The 25,383-nt window shown below is 40.6% G+C and overlaps 1 protein-coding gene across 1 annotated transcript in view; it reads left to right on the forward strand.

Annotated features, from left to right (window-relative positions):
• The window catches only part of CMSS1 (cms1 ribosomal small subunit homolog), an 81,092-nt gene that overhangs the window by 26,202 nt on the left and 29,507 nt on the right, over positions 1 to 25,383 (forward strand). The window contains exon 2 of the mRNA XM_056119477.1: positions 11,845 to 11,951. Coding sequence (XP_055975452.1) covers positions 11,845 to 11,951 — 107 coding nt within the window. The remainder of the gene's footprint in view (positions 1 to 11,844; positions 11,952 to 25,383) is intronic.

Consider the following 25,383-nt stretch of genomic DNA (forward strand, 5'->3'; position numbering starts at 1 on the left):
TAATATGTCCTATAATACATATTAAAATGTTATAAGATGTCTTTTACAATATATTCATAAATAAAAAGTTTTAGAAATTATCTTATGATACAACAACTAAATATAGTGGTGACAATGGATGGTGTATTATATGGCTGTTAAAAATGTCATAGGAGACATTTGCTTGCAGGAGACCCAAGTTTAATACCTGACACCACATGGTCAGTCTCCCAAGCGCCTAAAGACACCCATGCACAGCAGGTCCCAGGGACCACAAACAAATCAAAAGATGAAAAGTATTTGTTTATGATGTGTAATTCCGGATCTAAAATTGTAAAATTTTAATATCTACACACACACACTCACACACACACAAATATAAACATAACAGGGAGACGTAAATATGTCAAAGTTTTAGTAGTGGGTTTCTTTAAAGAGAGGCTATCTTTATAATGCTATCAATTTTTGTTTGTTTGTTTTTGCTTCAGGCAGGAGGGTACAGCAAGATGGCATTTGCTTTGCACACAGCTGACTCGAGTTCAATCCCAGGCTCCCAGATAGTCCCCCAAGCACTTGCAGGAGCAATTTCTGAGTGTAGAGTCAGGAGTTAGCCCTGAGCAAAACACAAGCCTTGAGTTTTGTTTTTATTACAAAATAATATATATAAACTTTATTTATATATATCAATGAATTACTGTGAGATACACAGTTACAAAGTTGTTCATGAGTAGGTTTCATTCATACAATGTTCCATCACCCATCCCTTCACTAGTGTACATTTCCCAGCATCAGTGTCCCCAGTTTCCCACCTGCCCTCATTTTCCCAGCCTGCCTCTGTGGCAGGTACTTTTCTTCTTTCTCTCTGTCTCATTCTCTCCCTGCCTCTCACTCTCTTTCCTACAGAAGCCTTGTTTTAGTCCCCCTTATCTAACTGTCTTACACAGTTAGACAGTTTTATCCCATACCACGATGTAAGACCTATGAGGAATGGTTCTTACAGTCACAAATCTTGCTCTTCATATTCCCATGTAATTGATAATATGTTGATAAGCCTGGATTACTGGTAGGAAACTTGAAGGAGGAACAAATGGAATTGTCAACTAATTGATCTAAATCTGTCCTAGAAGGTAGTTAAGTTCTGACTTATCCATGAAGAAGATCATTAAGAAATTCAACATTCCAAAGCAGGACCTGGAAGCTTTATAACCACCTTCAACAACACACAAATATCTTGTTGCACAAATACATTTTAAACAGACGTAAATTAAGTAATCTAATAGGTAATCAGAGTCTCTGAAAAGGCTGTTGGGCAATCTTAAAGCACCACCTTGCTTTCCCATCCTAACGTTTCTTTTCCTTGGGATCACACTTTCTAACATGGGTGAGTGGGTGTCAGAAGTAGCACCTTTGTGGGTTTTCCCCCCATGAAATTCTTGGTCAGGCACATGATGTAACGCTATACCCTTATTAAAGTCACACTCAGTTAGATTTTTCAAGACGTTACTCTATCCCTATCCATTTCAGCATCCCACATCACTCTGGAAATTTGGACATGTTCAGAGTATACTGCATTCTTCGTAGAAATTGGCCTGAACCATAAGAGAATCGTAGCTCTGTGACTTCATCAGTCCACAAATGAGAAGGCTGTGATATATAAAGTAAGTGATTTTCCCAAATCACACAAGTTGGGACTGAAATTGAAGCCTTTGAAAAGGGCCTCCCTCATGATTCTAACCCTAGTACGTACCAAAATGCGTGCTAACAGCTGTTAGCAGTTGTACCAGAAAAAGCAAGGTCAGAGGTCAAATACGCCTGAGAATGATCTCACTGCTTTTCTACAGTTGGTGAGTGGTAATGCATGCTAATATTATTAAAGGATCCCCTCATTATGACAGATACAAAACCAGATGGAATGTGGGGATGATAAGCATCACCAGAACTGGCCTGACCAAACCAGGGCCTGGTTTTACCCCAGTTGAAATAGAGAATGAAGATGGGGTAGGTGAGGCAGAATTACGGCCAGTTTTCTGAACTAACTACATGAGTTTGGTTTGGTTTTTCTTTTGGAGAAGGGAAGAGGCACATATATACATTACATAGGTATTCAAACAGCAGAACATGCATTATTTTGTTAAGTTGGGCTCTACCCACGAAACCATGTACATCCATGACCTGGAGCTCTCCCTCATTAAACCTCGGTGAGGGACTCAGTTTTCAACTCAGCAAAATAGAAATGATACTAACCAGCTCCTCTCACATTGGAGGTTCGGGAATTAAATAAGTTATAGAAACTATTTAATACAGTGCTCTGCTAAGCATGAGGATTATGTGGAAGTTATTATCACTGTTGTTTGTTGCTACTCCAGAAATAATTTACACAGCTACAGTTCTAAATGTGTCAAGTCTGACCATTCATTTTATTAAGACCCAAAATTCTACTACCAAGTCTCCAACTACAAAGTTTGGTATAAAACTGCTAAATTGAACTTAGTTTGAAGGTTGCCCCAAGTAAGTATGTAAACATTCCAACATTTCAAACAAACTAAAAAGGAAGACAAGTGGGGTTCTAGCATAAGTCTAGGTCCTGCTGCCCCAACTGCTTTATCTTTTATTTCTTTCCGTTAAGCTTAAGGATCACGGTCACGGTCCTCCCGTTGTTCATCGATTTGTTCAAGCGGGCCCAGTAACGTCTCCATTGGAGATTTTGTTGTTACTGTGTTTGGCATATCGAATACATCACGGGGAGCTTGTCAGGCTTTGCCGTGCAGGCGAGATAATCTCGGTAGCTTGCCAGGCTCTCCGAGAGGGGCGGAGGAATCGAACTTGGGTCAGCCATGTTGGCTGCATGTAAGGCAAACTCCCTACCCGCTGTGCTATCGCTCCAGCCCCAAGCTTAAGGATAAAGAAATAAATAAATGGAAAAGTCTGAGTGGGTTGGAACACTTATTTCCTATATATTGTAGTATATGGAGAGATTATTCTGGGTAATCTGATTATTTTACATTAAAGACCCCATCTACTAACACTGAAGCTTAAGTGTCTGGATGCTTTGCTTCTCAATGTAAAATAATGGTTCCTGAGGAAGCTTCCCTTGGAACTATTATTATTATTATTATTATTATTTAAAATATCACTAATCTGGAATAATTGATATTTACAAAGAACCATCTGCTGACATATAATAGACAAAGAACCATCATATAGTTGGCAATAATTAATTTTTGCATCTCAGATTGAAGAGGTGAAATATTTTTTTTCAGTCGTAGATTTTTCAGGTGATCTCTTTAGTCTGAGTGCTTTACTTTCTTCCAGTTTTAGGACCCATCCGGGGATTACATTGCAGAATCTTGCTATCTTATTTCAAATTTTCTAGCCTTTTTTTTTTTTGTAGGAACTGGCAATATATTTTGTAAGCAGTCTAGATCCATTGCTAAGGATATCTTCAGCTGGAAAAAGTAGGAACAGGAGGGCCAGAGAGATAAAACAGGAAGTTAGACACTTGATAGAAACCAGATTTTAGATGCTTGATGGAAAAAAAGAGCTGCCAAGCCTAAAGGAAGAGTTGGGATTCTGTACAAAGTGAATAAGAGATACACTTACACACAGTTCATTATTTCCTGGTATGGCCCAATTATAAGCACCCCCCCACCCTTCTTTTGGTCATGGTAAAGCTGCAGAATTTTTTTTTCTTTTTGGGTCTCATCCAGTGATGCTCAGGGGTTACTCCTGGCAGTGCTCAGGGGACTATATGGAATGCTGGGATTCGAACCCGGGTCGGCCGCATGCAAGGCATATGCCCTACCCACCGTGCTATCGCTCCAGTCCTTAAAGCAGCAGAAATATTTTTGATAAGTGTGCAGAGTGGTCAAGACTGGAACATGCCCACTGTTAGCACAGAGCCATGAGAGCCCAGTCCTTCCTTGGCTGCACTCCTCACTCCTTGCTCCTGTCCTCCCCACTGCCCGCCTTCCCTGCCAGTGTTCAGTATTCTGTTTTGTTGGTGTGACCTTATGACCTGCTCCAAGTCCAGTCTTTACATAGTACTGTTCCTTGGATGTGGGAATTGGCTTTTTTTTTTTTTCTCAGTGATGCTGGTGGGAGTCCCTTAATGAGCTGGGAACATAGTTCTTAAAAAGTAGTTCCCAGTCCTGCTTCTTCTGGCCAAATAAAACATTCTGGCACCTAGGGATGAGTAATTTTAGCAAAACATTTAAACTGTTGAAGTATGACTGTGCCTCCAGAATTCATTTTTAAGTTGTATGGTTAAATTTCCCAGAGAACAGCTCTTAGTATAGAACCTTCCCCTAAGATAAGTGAAATTGAATGTAAACAAGGTGGATTTTTTCCAGCCATGTCACAACATACAATAAAGGGGACAATTCAGCCAGATTATACATACAATACTTTATCCATAACGTAAATAAAACTGATAGAATTACTAGAAAATGAACCAAAGAGATAGTACAGTAGTTAGTGCCTTGCATGCAGCTGACCCAAGTTTAATCTCCAACCCTGTATATGGTCCCCTGAGCAGTGGCAGAGGTCATTCCTGAGCACAGAGCCAGGAGTACCCCCTGAGTATTGCTGGGTATGGACCAAATATCCCCCAAAATAAAAGTAAATTACTAGAAAACATGTCACTGTCACTGTCACTGTCCTCCCGTTGTTCATCGATTTGTTCGAGCAGGCCCAGTAACGTCTCCATCATGAGACTTGTTGTTACTGTTTTTGGCATATCAAATATGTCACGGGTAGCTTGCCAGGCTTTGCCGTGTGGGCAAGATACTCTCAGTAGCTTGCCGGACTCTCGGAGAGGGGCGGAGGAATCGAACTCGAGTCGACCATGTTGGTTGCGTGCAAGGCAAACACTCTACCCTCTGTGCTATCGCTCCAGCTCAAGAAAACATGAATAAATTTAAATAAAAGTGCAAAATGTTGATGTCCACATCAATAATAGGTAAGACAAAATATCACAAATATCACTATCACTGTCACTGTCCTCCCATTGTTCATCGATTTGCTCGAGTGGGCCCAGTAACGTCTCCATTGGAGACTTTGTTGTTACTGTCACAAATATAGACTTGATAAATATAGCAAGTTTATAATCATAGAGCTCTCTGCATCTAACAGTTTAAAGACTATATATTCTGTTCAAAACACTTTGAAGCTTTTGAGATTTTTTTAGCCATGCCAAAAGTTTATTTTCTTATTTTGATTCATTAGTTTACAAAAATACAGAAATAGAGTTTCTGTTTGACCACCTCTTTGCATCTACACCCAAAACATAAAAACATTCATTCAAAAGGATATATGTCCACCTGTGTTTATCACAGTGCTTAGTATAATAGCCATGTAAAGAAAACAACCCAAATCCCAAATGCCCAGTAATAGATGAATGGACCAAGAAGTTGTGGCATATATATATATATATATATATATATATATATATGAATTTATACAACTCTAAGATAAATCCATCCAGTTTCCACAACGTGGATGGAACTAGAGGATATCATGCTGAGTGAAGTCAGTCAGAAGGATAGGAATAGATACAGAATGATCTCTCTCATATGTGAACTTAAAGATACATAACAAGGTAGCAACCATAGGCTACAGGCAATAACAGGAGAACTGATTCACAAAATTGAGTTTGTTAGGGTCAAGGGGACAGAGTCCAAAATGCGAACAAAGAAGTTCTTTATTAGCGCCAAGCACATGTACTGGTCCACCAGGATCCCCTGAACAGAGGGCGGCCTCGTCTTCCTGCAAACGTTCCCTTTTATTCCTTAACTCGGGTTCGGACCTTCCTGCCTTGGGTTGGCTCCCTCCCAGGACCCTAGGGCCATGTTTTTATCTGATTGGCTTATTCCTTCCTTGCAACCTTTGCCCGTAAAGTCAGGTTTTTCTACCTGACTTCCTTTCCCCCCTTTTGGGTCCTTTTTATGGTCTCTGTACTGTTGCTTATTCTTCTGCTTTTACATGCCTTCCCAGAACTTATGCCAGTGGTTGTCTCACTAAGGTTAAGAATAAACCCGGATAACCTGTTTAATAAGCCTGTTCATTGTAGAGCCATTATTAACATGGAGTCCCTAGTGTCAGTTCCTGCAGCCTTTCAGGTTGGAGTGGGGGCGGAGGAGGAGTTGAGAGTGGGGGCATTGGGTACCTTGGAGGAAAGTGGCGAGTACTTTGGTGATGGGCGTCCTGTAGGAATCAAGTACACTGGAATTATGTACATGTGAAACCATTAGCATATTACCAATTACTGTACTTTGAACAAAACCAATGGTTAAATAAATACATAAAAATTTTATAAGTAATTTAAAAATCAAGTGTACCAAGTTGGGGAGAAAAGATGGGGGTGGAAGGTGCCTCAAGGGAGACATTGGTGGAAGGACACAGACACTGATGGTGAGTGTGGGGTTTGAACATTATATGCCTGAAACTCTTATTATTAGCAATATTGTAAATCCTAATGCTTAAATGAAAGATTTTTAATGGAGGGCTGAAGGGATAGCTCAGAGGACTGGAGGACATATTTGCATGTTCGGGTTCAGTGACCAGAGTGCATGTCCCTGAGCACCACTGGGAGCAACTCTTACCTCATTCCCCCCCAGCACTGAGCCAGGGGTGACTCCAAAATCAAAAATAAAATAACAATAGAACTAAAATGTATTTATCAAATGGACTATCAATACCACTAATATGCATTTACCTAATGGAGATGACACAACCAATTCAAAATTACATTTGCATCCTTATGTTCATAACATTATTATTCACAATTTTCAAAACATGGTCAACCCAAAACTCTCCACGACATTGAAGCTAACGGTATCTTTAAAGATGACACACCACTGGCCAAGCAAGTGAAAACAAAAACTTCTGCACCTCAAAATAAAGAGTGACTAAAATACAAAGACAGTCTACAGAATGGGAAAGGATATTCACCCAATACCCATCCGATAAGGGGTTGATATCAAGGATATACAAAGCACTGGTTGAACTCCACAAAAAGAAAACATCCAATCCCATGAAAAAATGGGGTGACAAAATGAACAGAAACTTTCTTAAAGAAGAAATTTGAATGGCTAAAAGGCACATGAGAAAATGCTCCACATCATTAATCATCAGGGAGATGCAGATCAAAACCACAATGAGATATCATTTCACACCACAGAGACTGGCCCACATCCACAAGAACAAAAGCAACCGGTGCTGCCGCGGATGTGGCGAGAAAGGGACCCTCCTTCACTGCTGGTGGGAATGCCGACTGGTTCAGCCCTTTTGGAAAACAGTATGGACGATTCTCAAAAAATTAGAAATTGAGCTCCCATTTGACCTACCAATACCACTCCTAGGAATATATCCCAGAGAGGCAAAAAAGTACAGTTGAAATGATATCTACTCTTGTATGTTCATTGCTACACTGTTCACAATAGCCAAAATTTGGAAAAAACCCGAGTGCCCGAAAACAGATGACTGGTCAAAGAAACTTTGGTACATCTACACAATGGAATACTATGTAGCTGTTAGAAAAGATGAAGTCATGAAATTTACATACAAGTGGTTCTACATGTAAAGTATCATGCTAAGTGAAATGAGCCAGAAAGAGAGGGACAGACATAGGAAGACTACACTCATCTGGGGAATATAAAGTAACAGAATGGGAGACGAACACCCAAGAATAATTGAAATAAATACCAGGAGGTCTGCTCCATTGCTTGGAAGCCTGCAGCAAATGCTGGGGGACAAGGCAGCTCAGATAGAGAAGGGAACACCAAGTAAAGGATGTTTAGAGGATTTGCTCCAGATGCGAGATGCGTGCTGAAAGTAGACTATAGACCAAACACGATGTCAATAGCTCTATTGCAAACCACAACAGCCTAAAGGATACAGAGAAGAAAAGGGAATGCCCTGCCACAAAGGAAGGGCGGGGGGGGGGGGGGGGGGAGGGCTACTGGGAATCATTGGTAGTGGAGAATGAGCACTAGTGGAGGGTTGGGTACTCAATCATTGTATAACTGAAACCCAAGCATGAAAGTTTGTAAATTTACAACTGTACCTCATGGTGTTTCATTAATAAAAATAAATAAATAAATTTAGGCAGTAAGGTGACCCCTGCCTCAGAGCTTATTGGAAAGCCAGGTATGAGCCGGCGGTGACAGGGCAACTGCAGTCTCATGGGAAGGGGGATGGTACCGGCTCGTCCTTCACGCCCTACCGAGGTCACGAGTTGCCCCCACGAGTGGTTCTCCAGCACAGCCATGGCTCCAGAGGCAAAAGGACTTAGTCCAGAGCCCGCAGCTTGTGGCAGAAAAGTGAATGGACCATGCGTTAAACTACGGCGCCATGCCTCCCCAGGAGGGAAGGGGTATTACAAGGCAAGGTGGCCCCCGTCTCAGAGCTTATTGGAAAGCCAGGTATGAGCCGGTGGTGACAGGGCAACTACAGTCTCATGGGAAGGGGGTGCGGTACCGGCTCGTCCTTCATGCCCTACCGAGGTCACGAGTTGCCCCCCACCAGTGGCTCTCCGGCACAGCCATAACACCAGAAGCACAGAAACCAATCTTGTAATTATCTGGCTCTCTGCAGAAATCCAAAATCATTATATGATTCTCATAACCAGCTATAGAAAACAAGGTATTTCACAATGCCTTTTCAGCAATTCTGATTGTTGGTGGGGAAATTCTAAACAATAATGGTGTATCTTTTGTCGAAATAACAAATGTAATCAATGTATAGAAGAGTTAAGTAGAAATCATCTGCCTCACAGGCATTGGGAGGGGTGGGAGGGAGGTATATTGGGGTTCTTGGTGGTAAAAAATGAGTGAAGGGAAAGGTGAAGGGAAAGGTGTTTGATTATTGTATGACCAAGACTTAAACCTGAAAGCTTTATAACTTTTCCCACAGTGATTCAATAAATAAATATAAGAATAAATATAAGAATAAATAAATATAAGAATAAATATAAGAATAAACAAATAAATTTTTAAAAATCATACAGCTGAACCTAGAAAAAAAACATGGTCAGTCTAAATTGTCAGCACATGGTTGGACAAAGAAACTATGGTGTGAATACTCAATGGAATGCCACTCCGTTGTTTTAAAAGATGAAACTATGCCCTTTGGGGCACACTGGATGGATCTTGAGTGATTATGCGACATACATAAATAAGGAAGTTTAAAAACAATTATGGGATGGTTCAGATGTGGAATTTGAATCACCAAGTTGTTTCTTCTTTCCTTATAGTTCTTCGGATCATCCAATAATTAAGTTAGCATAATCATTAAGAAGAAAAAAATTTCACTTATAGATATTGGATCTCAAAGATAGTATGCAACAAAAAGAAGTGACAAAAGCAGGCAGCTTTCATTCCTGTTAGACAAACAATACATTTATGAGAAATTGTCAAAAGAAACAGGTTTTGCTTGGTGAAAAATTAGTGGGAAAGCTTTGTTTATATAGCCGTCCAAGCCCTGAATTTCCTATCCTACTAATAAATTCTTTTTCTCAGTTCCTGAAGGCTACCTTTCACATGGGAGATTTATTTCCCTCTTTTAAGCAAACAAAGGAATATTAGAATGCCCTTACACCTGTAATTTCAGTTCAATTCAAATTAAGTAATTTCAATCAAAATAAATTAATCAAAATAAGTTAATCTGCCAAAAATGGCATATCTGGGATTACCTGTTTTGTTCTTTTCAGAATCCTTGCCAGCATTTGGGGTTGGTGCTGTTTTTTCATGTTAACCATTGAGACACTTAGTGATAGCTTATGTAGGTGTGTTGAGGTTTTTTTTTTTTAATTGTTGTTGTTTTTGTTTTGTTTTGTTTTTGCTTTTTTGGGTCACACCTGGCATTGCTCAGGGATTACTCCTGGCTCTGCACTTAGGAATTACAGTATTCAGGCAACCTTATGGGATGCTGGGAATCGAACAGGGTCGGCCGTGTGCAATGCAAACACTCTAAACGCTGTACTATCACTCCAGCCCCAGATTATGCAGTTTTAATCTACATTTCTGTAGTAACTAATGCTCTAATGCTGCAGAAAATATTTTCATATTTTGCATGTTCCTGTTTTTTCAGTGTTGAATTTTGAGAATATTGTATAGTGTTGTGCCCGCTCGAGCAAATCAATGATCAACGGGATGACAAGTGATACAAGTGATTTATAAAGTTCATATACTGATTATGATGTCCTTTTTGTTTTGTTCTGTTTTGTTTTTTCTTTGGGGGCGGGGAGGGGTCACACCTTGCAATGCACAGGTGTTACTCCTGGCTCATGCACTCAGGAATTACTCCTGGCAGTGCTCACAGGACCATATGATTTCCTAGGAATCAAACCTGGGTCGGCTGCATGCAAGGCCTACCCACCGTGCTATTGCTCCAGCCCTATCATGTCCTCTGTGAGGAAAGTGATTTGCTTTTTGCTTTTTGTTTTTGTTTTGTTTTATTTTGTTTTTGACCACATCCAGTGGTGCTCAGAACTTACTCCTGACTTTGTGCTCAGGGATCACTCATTGGAGGCTCAGGGAACCTTTTGGGGTGCCAGGGATCAAACACAGTTTGGCTGCATACAAAGCAAGCACTCTAACCACTGTGTTTTTGCTTTGTTGGGTTTTTTTTGTTTGTTTGTTTTTCTTTTTATGTTTTGGGGCTATACTGAGCAGTGCTCCAGGCTTGGCACTCAGGAAACACTCTTGGCAATGCTCGGGGAACCATATGGGGTACGGGGAGTTGGACCTTGATCAGTCGCTTGCAAGACAAATGCCTTACCTGCTATAAATATATATATATATATTTATATATATATATACACACACACTATCTCTCCAGCCCCATATCTTCATTTTTAATAAGTGTAATTTCTCAGTTTCTCATTATATTGGTTATAATTTTGCTAACAAACTAAGGAACTGTTGGGGCCGTAGCAATTGTAGGGTGTATAGGGCATTTGCTTTGCATATGGCCCACCCAGGTTCAATCCCTGGCATCTGTATGTGCCCCTGAGCCCCACCAGTAGTAATTCCTTAGTGCAGAACCAGGAATACTCTCTGAGCATCACTGGGTGAGACCCAAAAAATAAAAAATAAAAAAAAAGAACTCTTTAAGTCTTAGATCCTGTATATTTTCTCCCCCTGTCTCAAAGTTTTATTGTTTTACTCTACGTTTAAGCTTGTGATCCATTTTGACTTAATTTTTATGTAAGGTGTGAAAATTAGGTTTGTTTGGAGCTAAATGGGAATTCTGACCAAGGTTGATCGCCAAATTTCTTCAAAAGAGCTTAATGAACCCCCACCCCCAAAAGTAAAACATTTGGCGTTTTGTGATATTTAAAGAAAGAGTTTATATTTTTTTTCAGTGTGAAAGATTTTTAAACTTCAAGATAATTTTTCTATAATCCCTATCACAAGCTCTTAAACATTCCCCTGGGGCCCACAGCTGTCAACACTGACTGCTTCTCAGAGCAGGCCAGGGCAGACCTTGTTCAGTTAGCTCAGAGTTGGCAGGTGTGTGGCCTCTGGCAAATTGCTTCACCCCCCTCTGAACAGCTTTCTTATCTGAAAATAAATGATATAATACCTGTAAAATCTGTCTGACTGATCCATAATTAAACATGCTCCAATGTTAGTTATCTGGGCAATCTTCAATTTGCAGCTTTGCAAACTGACTCATCTTGGTGCTTAAACCTCTGTTTTCGTTTTGGATGGTTTCCTTAAACTCAACTTCCTAGAGGTGAAATTACTAATTCAAAGGATAAAACCTTCCAGAAAGGCAATACCAAGATTATGCTAGCAATGATAGGGAAAGGGGTGAGGTGGGAGAGGAAGGGACTTTTCTGATTTGTAAACTTGTTTCTCCCAGAAGCCCCAGATGGTGAAGGAGAAGCATCAGACAATGGAGGAGGAGAAACAGAAATGATGCAGCAGGAGACAACTCCAGTTCCTGCCCCGTCAAAGAAACCCAGTCAGGTGACAGTCTCAGAGAACTGATGGATTCTGAAATTATCCTGGTGTACCCATCCCTAGCATTGCCTGTGCATTAATGTGGGTGGGTTTATCTGCTTTGAACAAACCATGTGTCATTAAGTATTAACCAGCATGATTTCTTCGCCCCCTGAATTTTCTTTTCACAATATAAATGATTTTTATAGTAATGATATCTTAGATTTTGGTGTCACGTTTTCAGCAAAGATCTAATCTCTTTTGGGTACAGTTCCTATGGGAAGACAAATAGGATAAAGTAGGCTAGATTACCCTTCACACTAGCCCTTGATGCAGTGCCATGTCATGCTACCAGAGACTGTTGGGCCCATGTTTCTACCCAGCATGTGTTGTTATATGAAGTCTTTTTTTATTTTTCTTTTATTGGAGCGTTCGGGCAAACCTGGAGATAATCAAGGGCTATTCCTGGCTCTGTGCTTCGGAGTAACCCCTGGCGGTGCTTAGGTGACCATATGTCTCTATATGTTTCCAGGGATTCAAACCAGGATTGGCAGGATTCAAGATCTTAACCCCTGTACTATCTCTCTGGCCCAAATTTTATTGAGGAATCTACTTCCTTTGCATTACCAGTGGCTGAGTAAACTTCACTTCCTGCATCTGTTTACCTTTCATTACCTTCTTTTTGTTATTATTATTTTTTATTGAATCACCATGAATTACCAAGTCATTCGTGATTGAGTTTCAGGTGTACGGTGCTCCAACACCAATCACTTCACCAGTATTCATTTTCCTCCACCAATGTTCTTAGTTTCCCTCCACCTCCCAGCCTGCCTTTATGGCAGGGACTTATTTCTTTTTCCAGTTGGGCTCAGTGGTTTACAGAACTGCTACTGATAGGGCATTCTGCATACCACTTTACCTCCTTTCAGCACCCAGTTCTCCTTCCCTCTATCATTGTCATAGTGGTCCTTTCCCTGACCTAACACCTCCCAAGTCCACTCCCACCCCAGTAGCAAGCTTCCTACCAAGGATCAGTTCTCCTGCTCTTTATTTCTGTTGCTTTTGGACACTAGTTATTCATTTACTATGTTTCTGACCCACTTAAGAGAGGCATCATCCTGTGTCTGTGTCTATCCCTCTGACAAGCTTCACTCAGCATATCTCCAGATCCATCCACATAGCAGCAAATTGCATGCCTTCATCTTTTCTTATGATCAAGTAATATTCCATTGTGTGGATGTGCCATAGTTTCTTTATCTAGTCATCTGTTCTCGGGCACTTGGGTTGTTTCCAGATTTTGGCCATTGTGAATAGTGATGCAGTGAACATAGCAGTTCTGATGTCTTTTCGCATTGTTTTTGGACCCTTGGGTTATATTCCCAGGGGTGGAATTGCTGGGTCACATGGAAGCTCAATTTCAACATTTATTGGCACAGAATAAGCACTAAAATATTAACTATTTTAGGGGCTGGAGCAATAGCACAGCGGGTAGGGTGTTTGCCTTGCACATGGCCGACCCAGGTTCAATTGCCAGCATCCCATATGGTCCCCCAAGCACCACCAGGAGTGATTCCTGAGTGCAGAGCCAGGAGTAACCCCTGAACATCACCGGGTGTGACCCAAAACGAAAAAAAAATTAACTATTTTAGTTAAATATATTTCTGGTTTTACATTCATTTTTTTTCTTTATGAGAATAGGAATGCAGGAAGACATACATATCCATTATGCAGTCATCTTGCTTTCCTTTATAACCATTAAATACTTAGCTTCAAAGTCTCCAAATGAGTATTGTCACATAGTACCAGGGATTAAACCCAGAGCCTCACACACAAGAATTATGTTCCATCACTTGAGTTACAACCACAGCCCCCAGTTTAAGTTTTAATGTTCTTTTAAAGATCTATAAGTGAACATGCTTAGCTTTGTATTTATTTCACCAAGGTGGAATAAATCTCCCATCAATCACACAAGAGCCATACTTGGACATTTGGCTATGATCAGTGCCCATTTGTAGAATCTGTAGAACTTATTTCCAAGTTTCTTTCCAGTTCTTCCTCATTGTCTTTCTTTTTCCTGATTTTCTCCCCTGATTTTATTCTTGCTCACTTTTCACTTTTGCTAGAATCACTGGGGAAAGAAGAAATATGTATCAGTAAATACTTCTTACCTACATCTTAGCTCTCCATTTATTGGTGGTATTATTCCCCCACTTTTGCATTTCCACCTGATTTTTTCTTTCTTTTCTAAGTATTTGGGATACAATTGACAATGCTTGGGGGTTATTTCTGGCTCTGAAATCATGAATCACTCCTGGCAATGCTATGGAGAACATATGAGATGCTGGAGATCGAACACATGGGTCGGCCACATGCAAAGCAAGCGTCCTACTCACTTGTTCTGTCTCTCCAATGCCTCCACTTGCTTCTTAAATTCCTACCTCCATAATCCTTCACAGCCCTCAAGTTAGATTAATGACTGGGAGCCATAGGAATGAAAAGTGACATTCTTCACTTCTTGGGATTGACCTATCTTCAAGTGCCACAGGTTTCAACAGTAGAAAAAGATCGATGACCGTGGGGCTGGAGCAATAGTACAGTGGGTAGGGCATTTGCCTTGCATACAGCCAACCTAGGTTCGATTCCCAGCTTCCCATATGGTCCCCCGAGCACCTCCAGGAATAATTTAGGAGTAATTCTTAAGTGCATAAGCCAGGAGTAACCCCTGTGCATTGCTGGGTGTGACCCAAGATCGATGACCGAGCACTCAACCCCAGGCACTGTGCAGGGCACTATGAGCCCAGTAGCCCTCCCTCATTCACAATCACAGTTTACCACGAAACCCGATTCATGCTCAGAAAGACATATTCCATGCATCATGGTCCTCTTGATTGACTGAACCCAGTTCAAGAGGCTGTTGCTTTCCAGTTCCCATTTCTCCTACCTTCTTCTTTCAGCTTGTGAATTTAAATTCACCATGGGTTATGTGCTTTACTGTCCACAAGCCATTGCTCCTTGCTGCTGGGGGGAGGGGGACATGGAATGACTAGTGTGAGAACCTACTGCAGCCTAATTTCAACAGTTTCAACTTACTTCCTCTTGTTCTTATCCACATTGCTTTGAAGAATCAAGAAGTAGGTAGAAAAAATGCTGTCCATTTCTCTGTTCATTTCTACTTCCTGATCTCCATTTCTCTGGTCAGATAATTTACAGAGAAATCCCTGCCTCAGAGTATTATTTGAATAGTCTCTTCATGAGGCTGTCACCATGTCTCCACTACACCTAACATATGTCCAGACTGACTCTGCATTCTTTATTCCTCCTTTGGGTGGAGTGCACACAAGCTGGAATCTCCAACTAGTTCATCTCATGAGGGCCAGACTGTTTTTGTGTTCACTACACAGCAATGTTTCTTTTCTTTTCTTTTTTTAAATTTTATTGAATCACGGTGAGATAGTTACAAGCTTTGATGTTTGGGTTACAATCACACAATGATCAAACACCCATCCCTCCACCAGTGCACATTCCCCACCACCAATATCCCTGGTATACCCCCCCCTTCCCACTCTCCTCTCTGCCTCCATGGCAGACATGATTCCCCATAATCTCTCTCTACTTTTGGGCATTATGGTTTGCAATACAGACACTGAGAGGTTATCATGTTTGGTCCTTTATCTACTTTCCCATCTTTTTCTTAGTGATCCCTTCTCTATTCCAGCTGCCTTCTCCCCTTTGCTCATGAAGCAGTCTTCCAGCTATGGAGCAGTCTATCTGTCCCATGTATCTACTATCCTTAGTGTCAGCCTCATGTTCATGTTATGTTGTTTTATACTCCACAAATGAGTGCAGTCCTTCTATGTCTGTCCTTCTCTTTCTGACTTATTTCACTTAGCATGATACTCTCCATGTCTACCCATTTATAAGCAGTCCATGACTTCATCTCTTCTGATAGCTGCATAGTATTCCATTGTGTAGATGTACCAAAATTTCTTTAAGCAGTCATCTATTCTAAGGCACCTGGGTTGTTTCTAGATTTTGGCTATTGTGAACAGTGCTGCAATGAACATATAGGTACAGATGTCATTTCTACTGTGCTTTTTTTGCATCCTCAGGATATATTGCCAGAAGTGCTATTGCAGGGTCATATGGAAGCTCAATTTCTAGTTTTTGAAGGACTGTCCATATTGTTTTCCAGAAAGGCTGGACTAGTGGGCATTTCCACCAACAGTGAAAGAGTGTCCCTTTCTCCCCACATCCACGCCAGCACTGGTTGCTTTTGTTCTTTTGAATGTGTGCCAGTCTCTGTGGTGTGAGATGATATCTCATTGTTGTTTTGACTTGATCTCCCCAATGGCTAGTGATGTGGAACATTTTTTAATGTGCCTATTGGCCATTTGTATTTCTTTTTTTGAGGGCACTTCTGTTCATTTCTTCTCCCCATTTTTTGATGGGGTTGGAAGTTTTTTTCTTGTACAATTCTACTAGTGTCTTGTATATCCTGGATATTAATCCCTTATCAGATGGGTATTGGGTAAATATTCTTTCCCATTCTGTGGGCTCTTTCTGTATTTTGGTCACTGTTTCTTTTGAATACTCAACAATGATTCTCACCATGAGTAATTTCCCCCAACTTTATTTTCTTCCTGTTCCCCCATCTCACTAGTTGTTTTCCCTAGTCTCCCACCACCCCACTTGCACAGTATTATCTATGGCCCCTTCAAATATCCTTTGGGCCCACCATAGAGGCCAGTTGAAAAATGCTGTATTACAGTTCCTAGGTAGGGTTAAGCACTGGTCTCAGGTGAGATTAGTAATTTGTTTTATAATAATAGCTGTTTTCCGCCCCTCCAAGATTAAAAAAAATAAATAAAAAGAAAGGAAAAGATTCAATCTCTTGGACCCTATGCCCCAAAAGGAATGATATTACCTGATACCTTTCCCCCTTCCACCAAAAGAACATTAGAAAAGAAATTAATTTGTGCTATGGAATTTGAATTATTTTCAAAGTTGCTTAATGGCTTTGCTGTTCTTTAAGGCTATTTTTGTGCTTGCTTGGGAGTATTTTTTGGATACTGTGCTGCCAAATAAAATATATATTTAGGCATTCATATCACCAGGTGAGAGTAAGTGTCAAGAGATGGTATTCCCTCCTTTGAATATCTGAATCTCACATTCCTATTACTGATTTCATGCCTCCTATATGTCTGGTATTCAAAAAAGAAGATTCATAACTTGAAAAGTTTTTTAGCTATGAAACGACATCATCTCTAGCAACCATTGCACATCTAAATAATTGTCCTTGGCCTGTTCAATAATGTGAGCATAAATCAATATGTGATGTGCCAAGAGTTTTTTACTCCCAGATAAGCTTTCCAAATAAATGATAAATTTCCCCACTTCTAGAGATTGCATCATCCCTTTCTCTCCCCCACATCAAGGATTCCAGAGCCAGGCCTAGTGACTTCAGGATTATGGCTCCCAAATATAATCCCTCATGAGTAATTCTGTGACTTTTCACTCATGCATTCATGATGTCAGTAAACTTTCATGGATTCCATTACCCATCCTTTTCCCCTCAGACTTCTTATAGCACCAACTTTTTCTGAAACTAACTTATTGATTGTGATCCCAAAACAGTTTTCAACAAGACTTCTTATTTAGTACTCTCCTTACTCCCCTTTCTCCAATAATATATTGTATTGCGGCTTTCTTTCTTTCTTTCTTTCTTTTTTTTTTTTTTTTGCATTCGTTATTCTCTCATCTCCAAGATTTTCCTTGGTGTTTTAAGAGAAAATAAGACTGTGTCCAATTCACCTCCTGACTTACTTTCTTCCCTTCCACACTGGTGTCTCCATAGTAGCTCAAAACAGAAAATGATTCGTTGTCTCATAGCTTTTGTTTTCTCACAGGCATGATTTAACATGGTCCCTCTGGCTCTCTGGCTCTCATCAGATGCCAACCCAGTTCTGTGCTGGAGTTAGGAGACACAACTTGGAGAATTCTCCTCGGAACCCATTCACGTAGATGTTGGCAGGCCTCACTGCTTCACATCATAAGCCTCTCCACTGAGTTGCCTCATACATGGCCTCTGACTCACTGAGGCCACATGATCCAAGAAGCAGTGAGCAAGAGTACCCAAGACAGACATCACAGTCTTTTTATAACCTAATGTCAGATCTAACCTCTCTTGACTAGCATATTCTACCAGGAACAAGCCAGCAAATCGAGTTCGCCTCAGGAAGAAGGGTTGATATCAGAGGACAGTGATTGTTGGTAACTATCTGAAATGTGGCCACCATAGTCTGCCCTCTGGCCTCCAGTGAGTCACATCCACCCCAGAAGCAGAATAAATCCACCTCTCCCCAAGACTTGCAAAAGTCTTCTCCCGTCACAATATGAGCTCAGATTCCAGAAAGCCATTGTCTAAATTAAGGGACAGTTGAGGTTCCTCAGTTTCTTATGTATAATTCTTTTGAGTACATTTTGTTTCAAGACATAAAGTGAGAGTCAAGTTTTCTCTACCCCATATACTCAGCACAAAGTAGTGGGAAGAACAATCTCTGTAGACATTTCTGGTCAAAGAAGAGCCACTCGTATATGTTGTTCACAGCATTCTGAAAGTGGTGGGAGGGTTTTATTCGTTAGTTTTTTGGATTTTGTTTTTTCATTTTGTTTTTTCGTTAGCTCAAGTCTTGGGTTTCTTTGGTGCTTCTTGAATCTGCAGTTGGGTTTTTTTTTATTCTGCCCTCTTAGTCTATCCTTGTTTATTATTTCAATTGTTAATGAATGGTACAGGTGTTTGCAACTAAGCAGCTCTTTCAGCAATTTTTTTTATTTTATTATTATTAATTTGTTTTTGCTTTTTGGGTCACACCCGGCAATGCACAGGGGTTACTCCTGGCTATTCACTCAGGAATTACTCCTGGTGGTGGTGCTAGGGGGACCATATGAGATGCTGGGAATCAAACCCAGGTCGGCCACATAGTGGTGCTTGGGGGACCATATGGGATGCTGGGAATCGAACCCGGGTCAACCACATACAAGGCAAACGCCCTACCCGCTGTGCTATCGCTCCAACCCCCTCAGCCTGATTCTTGAGAGCAGAATTGAGGGTTCAAAGGCCACTATCTTTGCAGTCGTTTGCGTCTCTGACTTTCTCAGTCAAAACTAAAGGCATTTCTGGATATATAACAGCTTTAAGAATTTGGTAGAGGGTCGGAGATAGTACCAGGGTTAAGTGGCACGAACCTTGCCTGCTCCTGGCCCAGCTTTGTATCTAGAAGATACTGCAAGGCCAATACACTTCCAGCATGGTTGTCTGTGCCCTGGTGGCCCTCACATTGCTCAAGCAGTGAATCGTCAGGCCCTGGTTGATCAACTATCATCTTGAGTGTCTCCAGGGCCTCCTGAGCACTGCTTGGAAGCCCACCTCCCCAAATAGTAGACTTTTGTGGATATGTTGTGATTCTTCTAGGAGTTAAACAAAAGTCAAACCCACATATCTTTTTTAGATAAATCCTTCTGTGTCACAGACCCTGCTGTGACAACTGAGGAATACGATCCCTTCAACTGGGGCTGGAGAAATAGCTCAGTGCATTGAGCATGTACTTATGCATGCGGGAGGCCAAAGCTTTGAGCCCTTGCTGTCCTTTTCTAACACTGCCAGGAATGATCCTCAAGTAGCACTATCAGGTGGGGCCTCAAGACATAACCAAAAGTTTTAACTTCCTAAAAATATGTTGGAAAGAATTTCTTTGGCACACCTTTATTTTTTATTTTTTTATGAGCTTTTAATATGATTGAGTAGTGCTCTCAGGTACTGCCTAGTTTTTTTCTGAGGCCTTAAATAGATTTTTCAATCACATCCTTGATTTTATTGAAAGTCCTTAGAACTGAACTCCCTCCCTTTGATTTGTCTATAAACCACAAGAAGAAATGTTGATACTTTCAACACTACTTGTAAATCTTGATTATCTTTTATTTAGCATTAGAGGCACGAATTTCCTGTTTTTCAGATAGCAGTAGACAACAATGTTGCTAAACTTTCTCTGACAACATTACAGGGATTTTCATTTCTCTAGTTTCCCATAAGATTTCTTCACTTTGAAGAATACAGTCCAAAAATTGTGATGTGTTTGGGATCATTACTCAATGGATAGACATGTCATAAACCATTCTAGCTCAGTCTCTTATTAATAATAAGTCTTAAAAACTTCATATATTGTGGATGGAGAAATAGCACAGCGGGTAGGGCATTTGCCTTGCACGCAACCAACCTAGGTTCGATTCCCAGTATCCCATATGGTCCCCTGAACACCGCCAGGAGTAATTCCTGAGTGCAGAGCCAGGAGTAACCCCTGTGCATCGCCAGGTGTGACCCAGAAAGAAAAAAAAAAAAACTTCATATATAGGGGCTGGAGTAATAAGCACAGCTGATAGGGCATTTGCCTTGCATGCGGCAAGGACTGTGGAGAGTGGTCTTCAGCATGGTGGTGGCTGGTTCTGGAGGTCTTCGGCTGCCGGAGCCCTGGTCAGGACGGGGAGGGAAACTCAGCCCGCTCCCCTCCAAGGGGCCCCGGCGAGGACAGCCAGGCGCGGGGGCAGAAGACTCTGGGAGCTGGGTTTTATAGTGTCTGGGTCTTGGCCATTGATGGGATTACATGGCGCCAGGGGACCAGTTGATGGGTGTGACCCCTGCCTACAAGGCTTGGAGATCTCAGCCCCCGGACAACAGATTAGGATAAGCGAGGTGACTCTCTAAAACTAAGGAGAGAGATTTCTGGGAAACTAAAGCATTCAAGTCTGTAATATTTTATTATCTAGCCTAGCAGACCAATATACTCAGCAATAAAAAAAGGAAAAAGGAAAAGGGACTATTATAATCAATATGGGTGCAGCTAAAGAACACTGTGCTAAAGGAAAAAGGAACCTTTAAACAAAAGAGCATTTATGTTCTGATTTCATTTACATGAAATTCCACCCGGGGCCTGTCTCCCAAGCATGGGACTGAGTTTAATTTCCAGCACTGCCCTACCGGCCCAGTGTGATTCTAGTGAACCCACAAAGTGTCATAACACACTGTGATCTCTGGTGCACTTCAACCTTTGGTCATTGCCGCAACAACAAAAGGAAGGGTAAAAAACAATAAAAGAGGAAGAAGAAAGAAAAGGCGTTCTAGAATAGACAAAATCAATTTTGGGGTAGAAATGTAGCTCACTGCTAAATCACATGCTCTGCATTAGTGAGACCCTGGGTTTGATCTCTGGTACTGTAAAACCAAGCAAAAACCAAGCAAAAACTAAGCAAATAAACACTACTCCCCCCCAAACAAACAACAGGGCAATCAAGATGAGGTAATGATTAACCCCACCCTAAATAACTTCAATTAACATATTTCTTCAAATACAGTTACATTCAGGGTTAGGGTTTCAATTTATGAGTGGGGGAAAGGGTGGTCACCATTCAGTCCATCAGTTACATAAGTAAACCAGAGTTTGTTTATTCATTCATCTGTTGATGGATGCCAAAGGCTTCTTCCTGCATCTACTGGGAATATTCAGAGAGAAGTTTTTTCATGAAAAGAGGTGTTTTATTTCTCCTAAGTCTGCTGAAATATCCCAGAGCAGCATCTCCAAATTCTACAACACTGACATCTCAGTAATGGTACACCAGATTGGATAGAATGTAACATAGAAGTCAGCCAATCACAGCTAACAACATTGACACAGAAGGCTTAACTTGGCTGCATCAGCTTATTAAACCCTCAGACAAGGACTTAAGTCCTCATGGTGAACTACAACAATTTTCACAAATTTTCTTCATCAAAAACATTTTTTGATCATTCTGTTAACTATTTAGTGTTAACAAACAATATGGAATAAATTGTTATGGGCTTGCTGTGGGGGCAGCTTGAGGGATGGTTGGGAAAATGGAGACCCTGGTGGAGGGAAGGAGATAGTGGTGGTGGGATTGGGATTGGAATATTGAATGCCTGGAACAAATCATCATGAACAACTTTGTAAACCACAGTGTTTAAGTAAGTGGGAGGCTGGGGGAAGAGTGAATTGCTGAATCATATTTAGTTCTGAAAAAACTGTCAAAATTTTTTTCCTAAGTAATTGTACCATTTTTCTCTCCATCATCCATGTATGAACATTTCTGTGGTTTTATATTCATGTCAGCATTTGGAGTTACTACTTTAATTTTAGACTTCCTGGTGGGTCTGTATTCGATAACTTTTAGCCCCACCAAAACTGAGATTGGTTCTACATTATTTTTTTCTACGTTGAACATGCTTACTTGGGTTATAATCAAACACGCCTTTATGTTTTGGGATGTTGTTTTTGGAGGGGGCTTGGTTTTGGTTTTGCTGTTTTGAGTTACACCCTACCCTGTTAGGTCCTCAGGGGTCTCTCCCTGCTATGGGACATAATCTCTGTGCAAAGCACACACTCCAACATTTTGAGTCATCTCCCTGACCCCATTAAATATTTTTAATTTTAAAAAAGTAATGAAAGTATTCTCCTTCCCTATCCTTACCTGAGATATTTCTACAGTAGGAACCACCTCCGCTTTGGGTGTTTTTTTGTTTTTTTGTTTGTTTGTTTGTTTGCCACCCTATAGTTCCTACTGTTGGATTTTTATTTGTCTGCTTTTACATGATCTATTACCTTTATGAGGTAGAATATAAGGACATAATTCTCTCAGCTTCTCCCATTCCCTCGCCAGCTGCCACCTCACTTGCCAACACGGTATCACATTTTGATTAAAACAGATGTCACTATGTCATTATTTTCACTATGCAAATATTCTCCAATGTGAGAAATAAAATAGGAAGCTATAATCATCCCTCCTGATTTAAATATAACTTTATTTTCATGGCATTAATAATTACCTCATTTCTTCATCTGCCTAGCTCGCTGTATGGTTAATTATTTCCATATGATCCAGCATCTTTTCCACATGGCCATGAATAATATTTTCCATATGCTCAAATAGATCACTTATTGTTCTTTCCTGCAAAGCTCCATATCCTCGTTCCACTCTGAAATGATTTTTCTCTAGGTCTGCGAATCAATTGAGATTTGTCTTGACTCCCTCTTCAATACTTTCCCAGTCTTCTTTTTCACTGAATTTTGTCTCTTACTTTCTTAGCTTAGCCCTTTATTTTGCTGTGATACAGCCAATAGTGTCTGTGTGTAGGAAGTAAAGTTTCTTGAGACCTTAAGTATCAGAAAATACCCATATTTTACTCTTACCTTGATTGACAGTTTGGCTGGATATAAAAGTCTAACTTGCATATAAGATTTCCTCATAGTTTTGAAGGCATTGTTTTATTCATTTTTAGTATTTGTTATTAGTGGTGCAAGGACTGATGCTGTTTTTTCTGACCATTGGTATTCTGTATATTATTTTTTTAATCTTTTGGACTTTTTAGAATTTTTATTTGTAGTGTTCTAAAATTTAAGAGCCATGTGTTTTGTTATAGGCATTTCTCACTCATTTCATTGTATACTTAATAGGCATTTAATCTGCCATATTATATTCTTGAAAGTTTTGGTTCTGGAAAGTTTTTCTTGTGTTCATCTTTTGGTCACTTTTGCCCAATTTTTTTTCTACTTTTTAAAAATTTATTTATTTTGAATACCCATCCCTCCACCAGTGCCCATTTCCCACCACCACGGATCCCAATATCCCTCCCACCCCCATCGCCCCCCATCCCACCCTGCCTTTGTGGCAGGGCATTCCCCTCTGTTCTTTCTCTCCTTTTGGGTGTTGTGGTTTGCAAAAGAGTTAAGCCGGATTTTCAGGGAGAAACATTGGATGATTTACTTTCCATTGGTCACTTTATGTATAAGGAGATGCCTGGTGCCCGCATGCCAGAGCTGTGCTTGTAGAGGCTCATGGTCACTGGGGTTCCATCTGGAGAAGGCGGGATGCAGCACCTACCCCATCTGGGACCTCCCGGTGATATCAGCTCTGTTTGGAACATGGAGCATTCTCCGGAAGCTGTGGGGCCCTCCAGCCGGTTTTCTTCTTTGTTGCTGTGTGCTGTAAGATGGCACTGGGGGGCTCACTTTTTCCCAATTTTTAAAAACTTTTTAATAAATTTGAGACACAATGAGTTACAGTACTGTCAGGGATAGTGTGTCAGTGACCACCAGAGCTCAGCTTCTCTCCATCATTGTCTTAGTGTCACCCTCCTCTATAACCCTTGTCTTCTATCTTCATTGTCATTGCTATCATCATCACACCTCCATGTCCCACCCTTGGCATGGTAAACTCTGTTCAGTAGACTTGAGCTTATACAACTGTAGTGCAGTTAAAAAAAAAGGGGGGGGTCTGGAGTGATAGAACAGCAGGTAGGGCGTTTGCCTTGCACATGGCCGACCTGGGTTCAATTACCAGCATCCCATATGGTCCCCTGAGCACCACCAGGAGTAATTCCTGAGTGCAAAGCCAGGAGTAAACCCTGTGCATCGCTGGGTGTGAACTAAAAAGCAAAAAAAAAAAAAAAAAAAAAAAAAACTGGAGTGCAGTTTTATATGACCACTTTTTTCTGTAATAATTTTTTATTGGAATATTGTGTCTCAGTCTGAATCTTAGATTCTCTTCACTTAATCACTTAATCACTTAACTTCCCGTTAGTCGTCGATTTGCTCGAGCGGGCGCCAGTAACGTCTCCATTTGTCCCTGTCGCGTGCTAGTGTAGCCCAATGGCATCTCTTCGCTCCGGGAACATGGAGGGCCTCAAACCGATCGTTCATGATCTTGATTCTCTTAGAATTTTAGATTCTCTTAGAATTTTTAAATAAACTTTTATCTTTCTGGAGATTTTTCTTTTCAAGCTTTTTTTTTCCTTAAAATTTCCCCCACCTTTCTTGTCTCAATGCTTAAATATATTCTAGTTATTCACTTTTTTTTTTTTTTTTTGGTTCATGCCTGACAATGCTCAGGGGTTGCTCTTGGCTGTGCACTCAGGAATCACTCTTGACAGTGTTAGGGGACCATATAGGATGCTGAGGATCGAACCCACATCAGTCACATGCAGGGCAAATGCCCTACCCCCTGTACTATCACTCCAGTCCAATTGCTGCCTTTTTTTTAATAGTGTTTTGTTCTCACTCCATGGTTGTAAGCTCTACCCTCATTTCACCAAAAATATGTGCAAAATTGTTTTTGAAGCACCATTCATTTTACCCTAGAGTTCTTTTCTCTTTCTATTGTTTATTTACTTTCATATTAGACTTTCCTTAGCTATCTAATGAACCTTAACTGTATGTTCAAGTAAAAAGAGATGTACAAAAAACTTGATGGAAATTTTGTGTGCATAAATTGATCAGTGGACTTCATGGTAGGATGATAGCATAACAGGCTGAAATTTTATTGTGGACCCTCTTTCCCAAATGAAATAAATGTGCCTGTCTAGAGATGTCCTGAAAGAAGGACAGATAAAGGAATC

The sequence above is a fragment of the Sorex fumeus genome, unplaced genomic scaffold (assembly GCF_029834395.1).
Source record: "Sorex fumeus unplaced genomic scaffold, SorFum_2.1 ptg000041l, whole genome shotgun sequence".
Lineage (NCBI taxonomy): Eukaryota > Metazoa > Chordata > Mammalia > Eulipotyphla > Soricidae > Sorex > Sorex fumeus.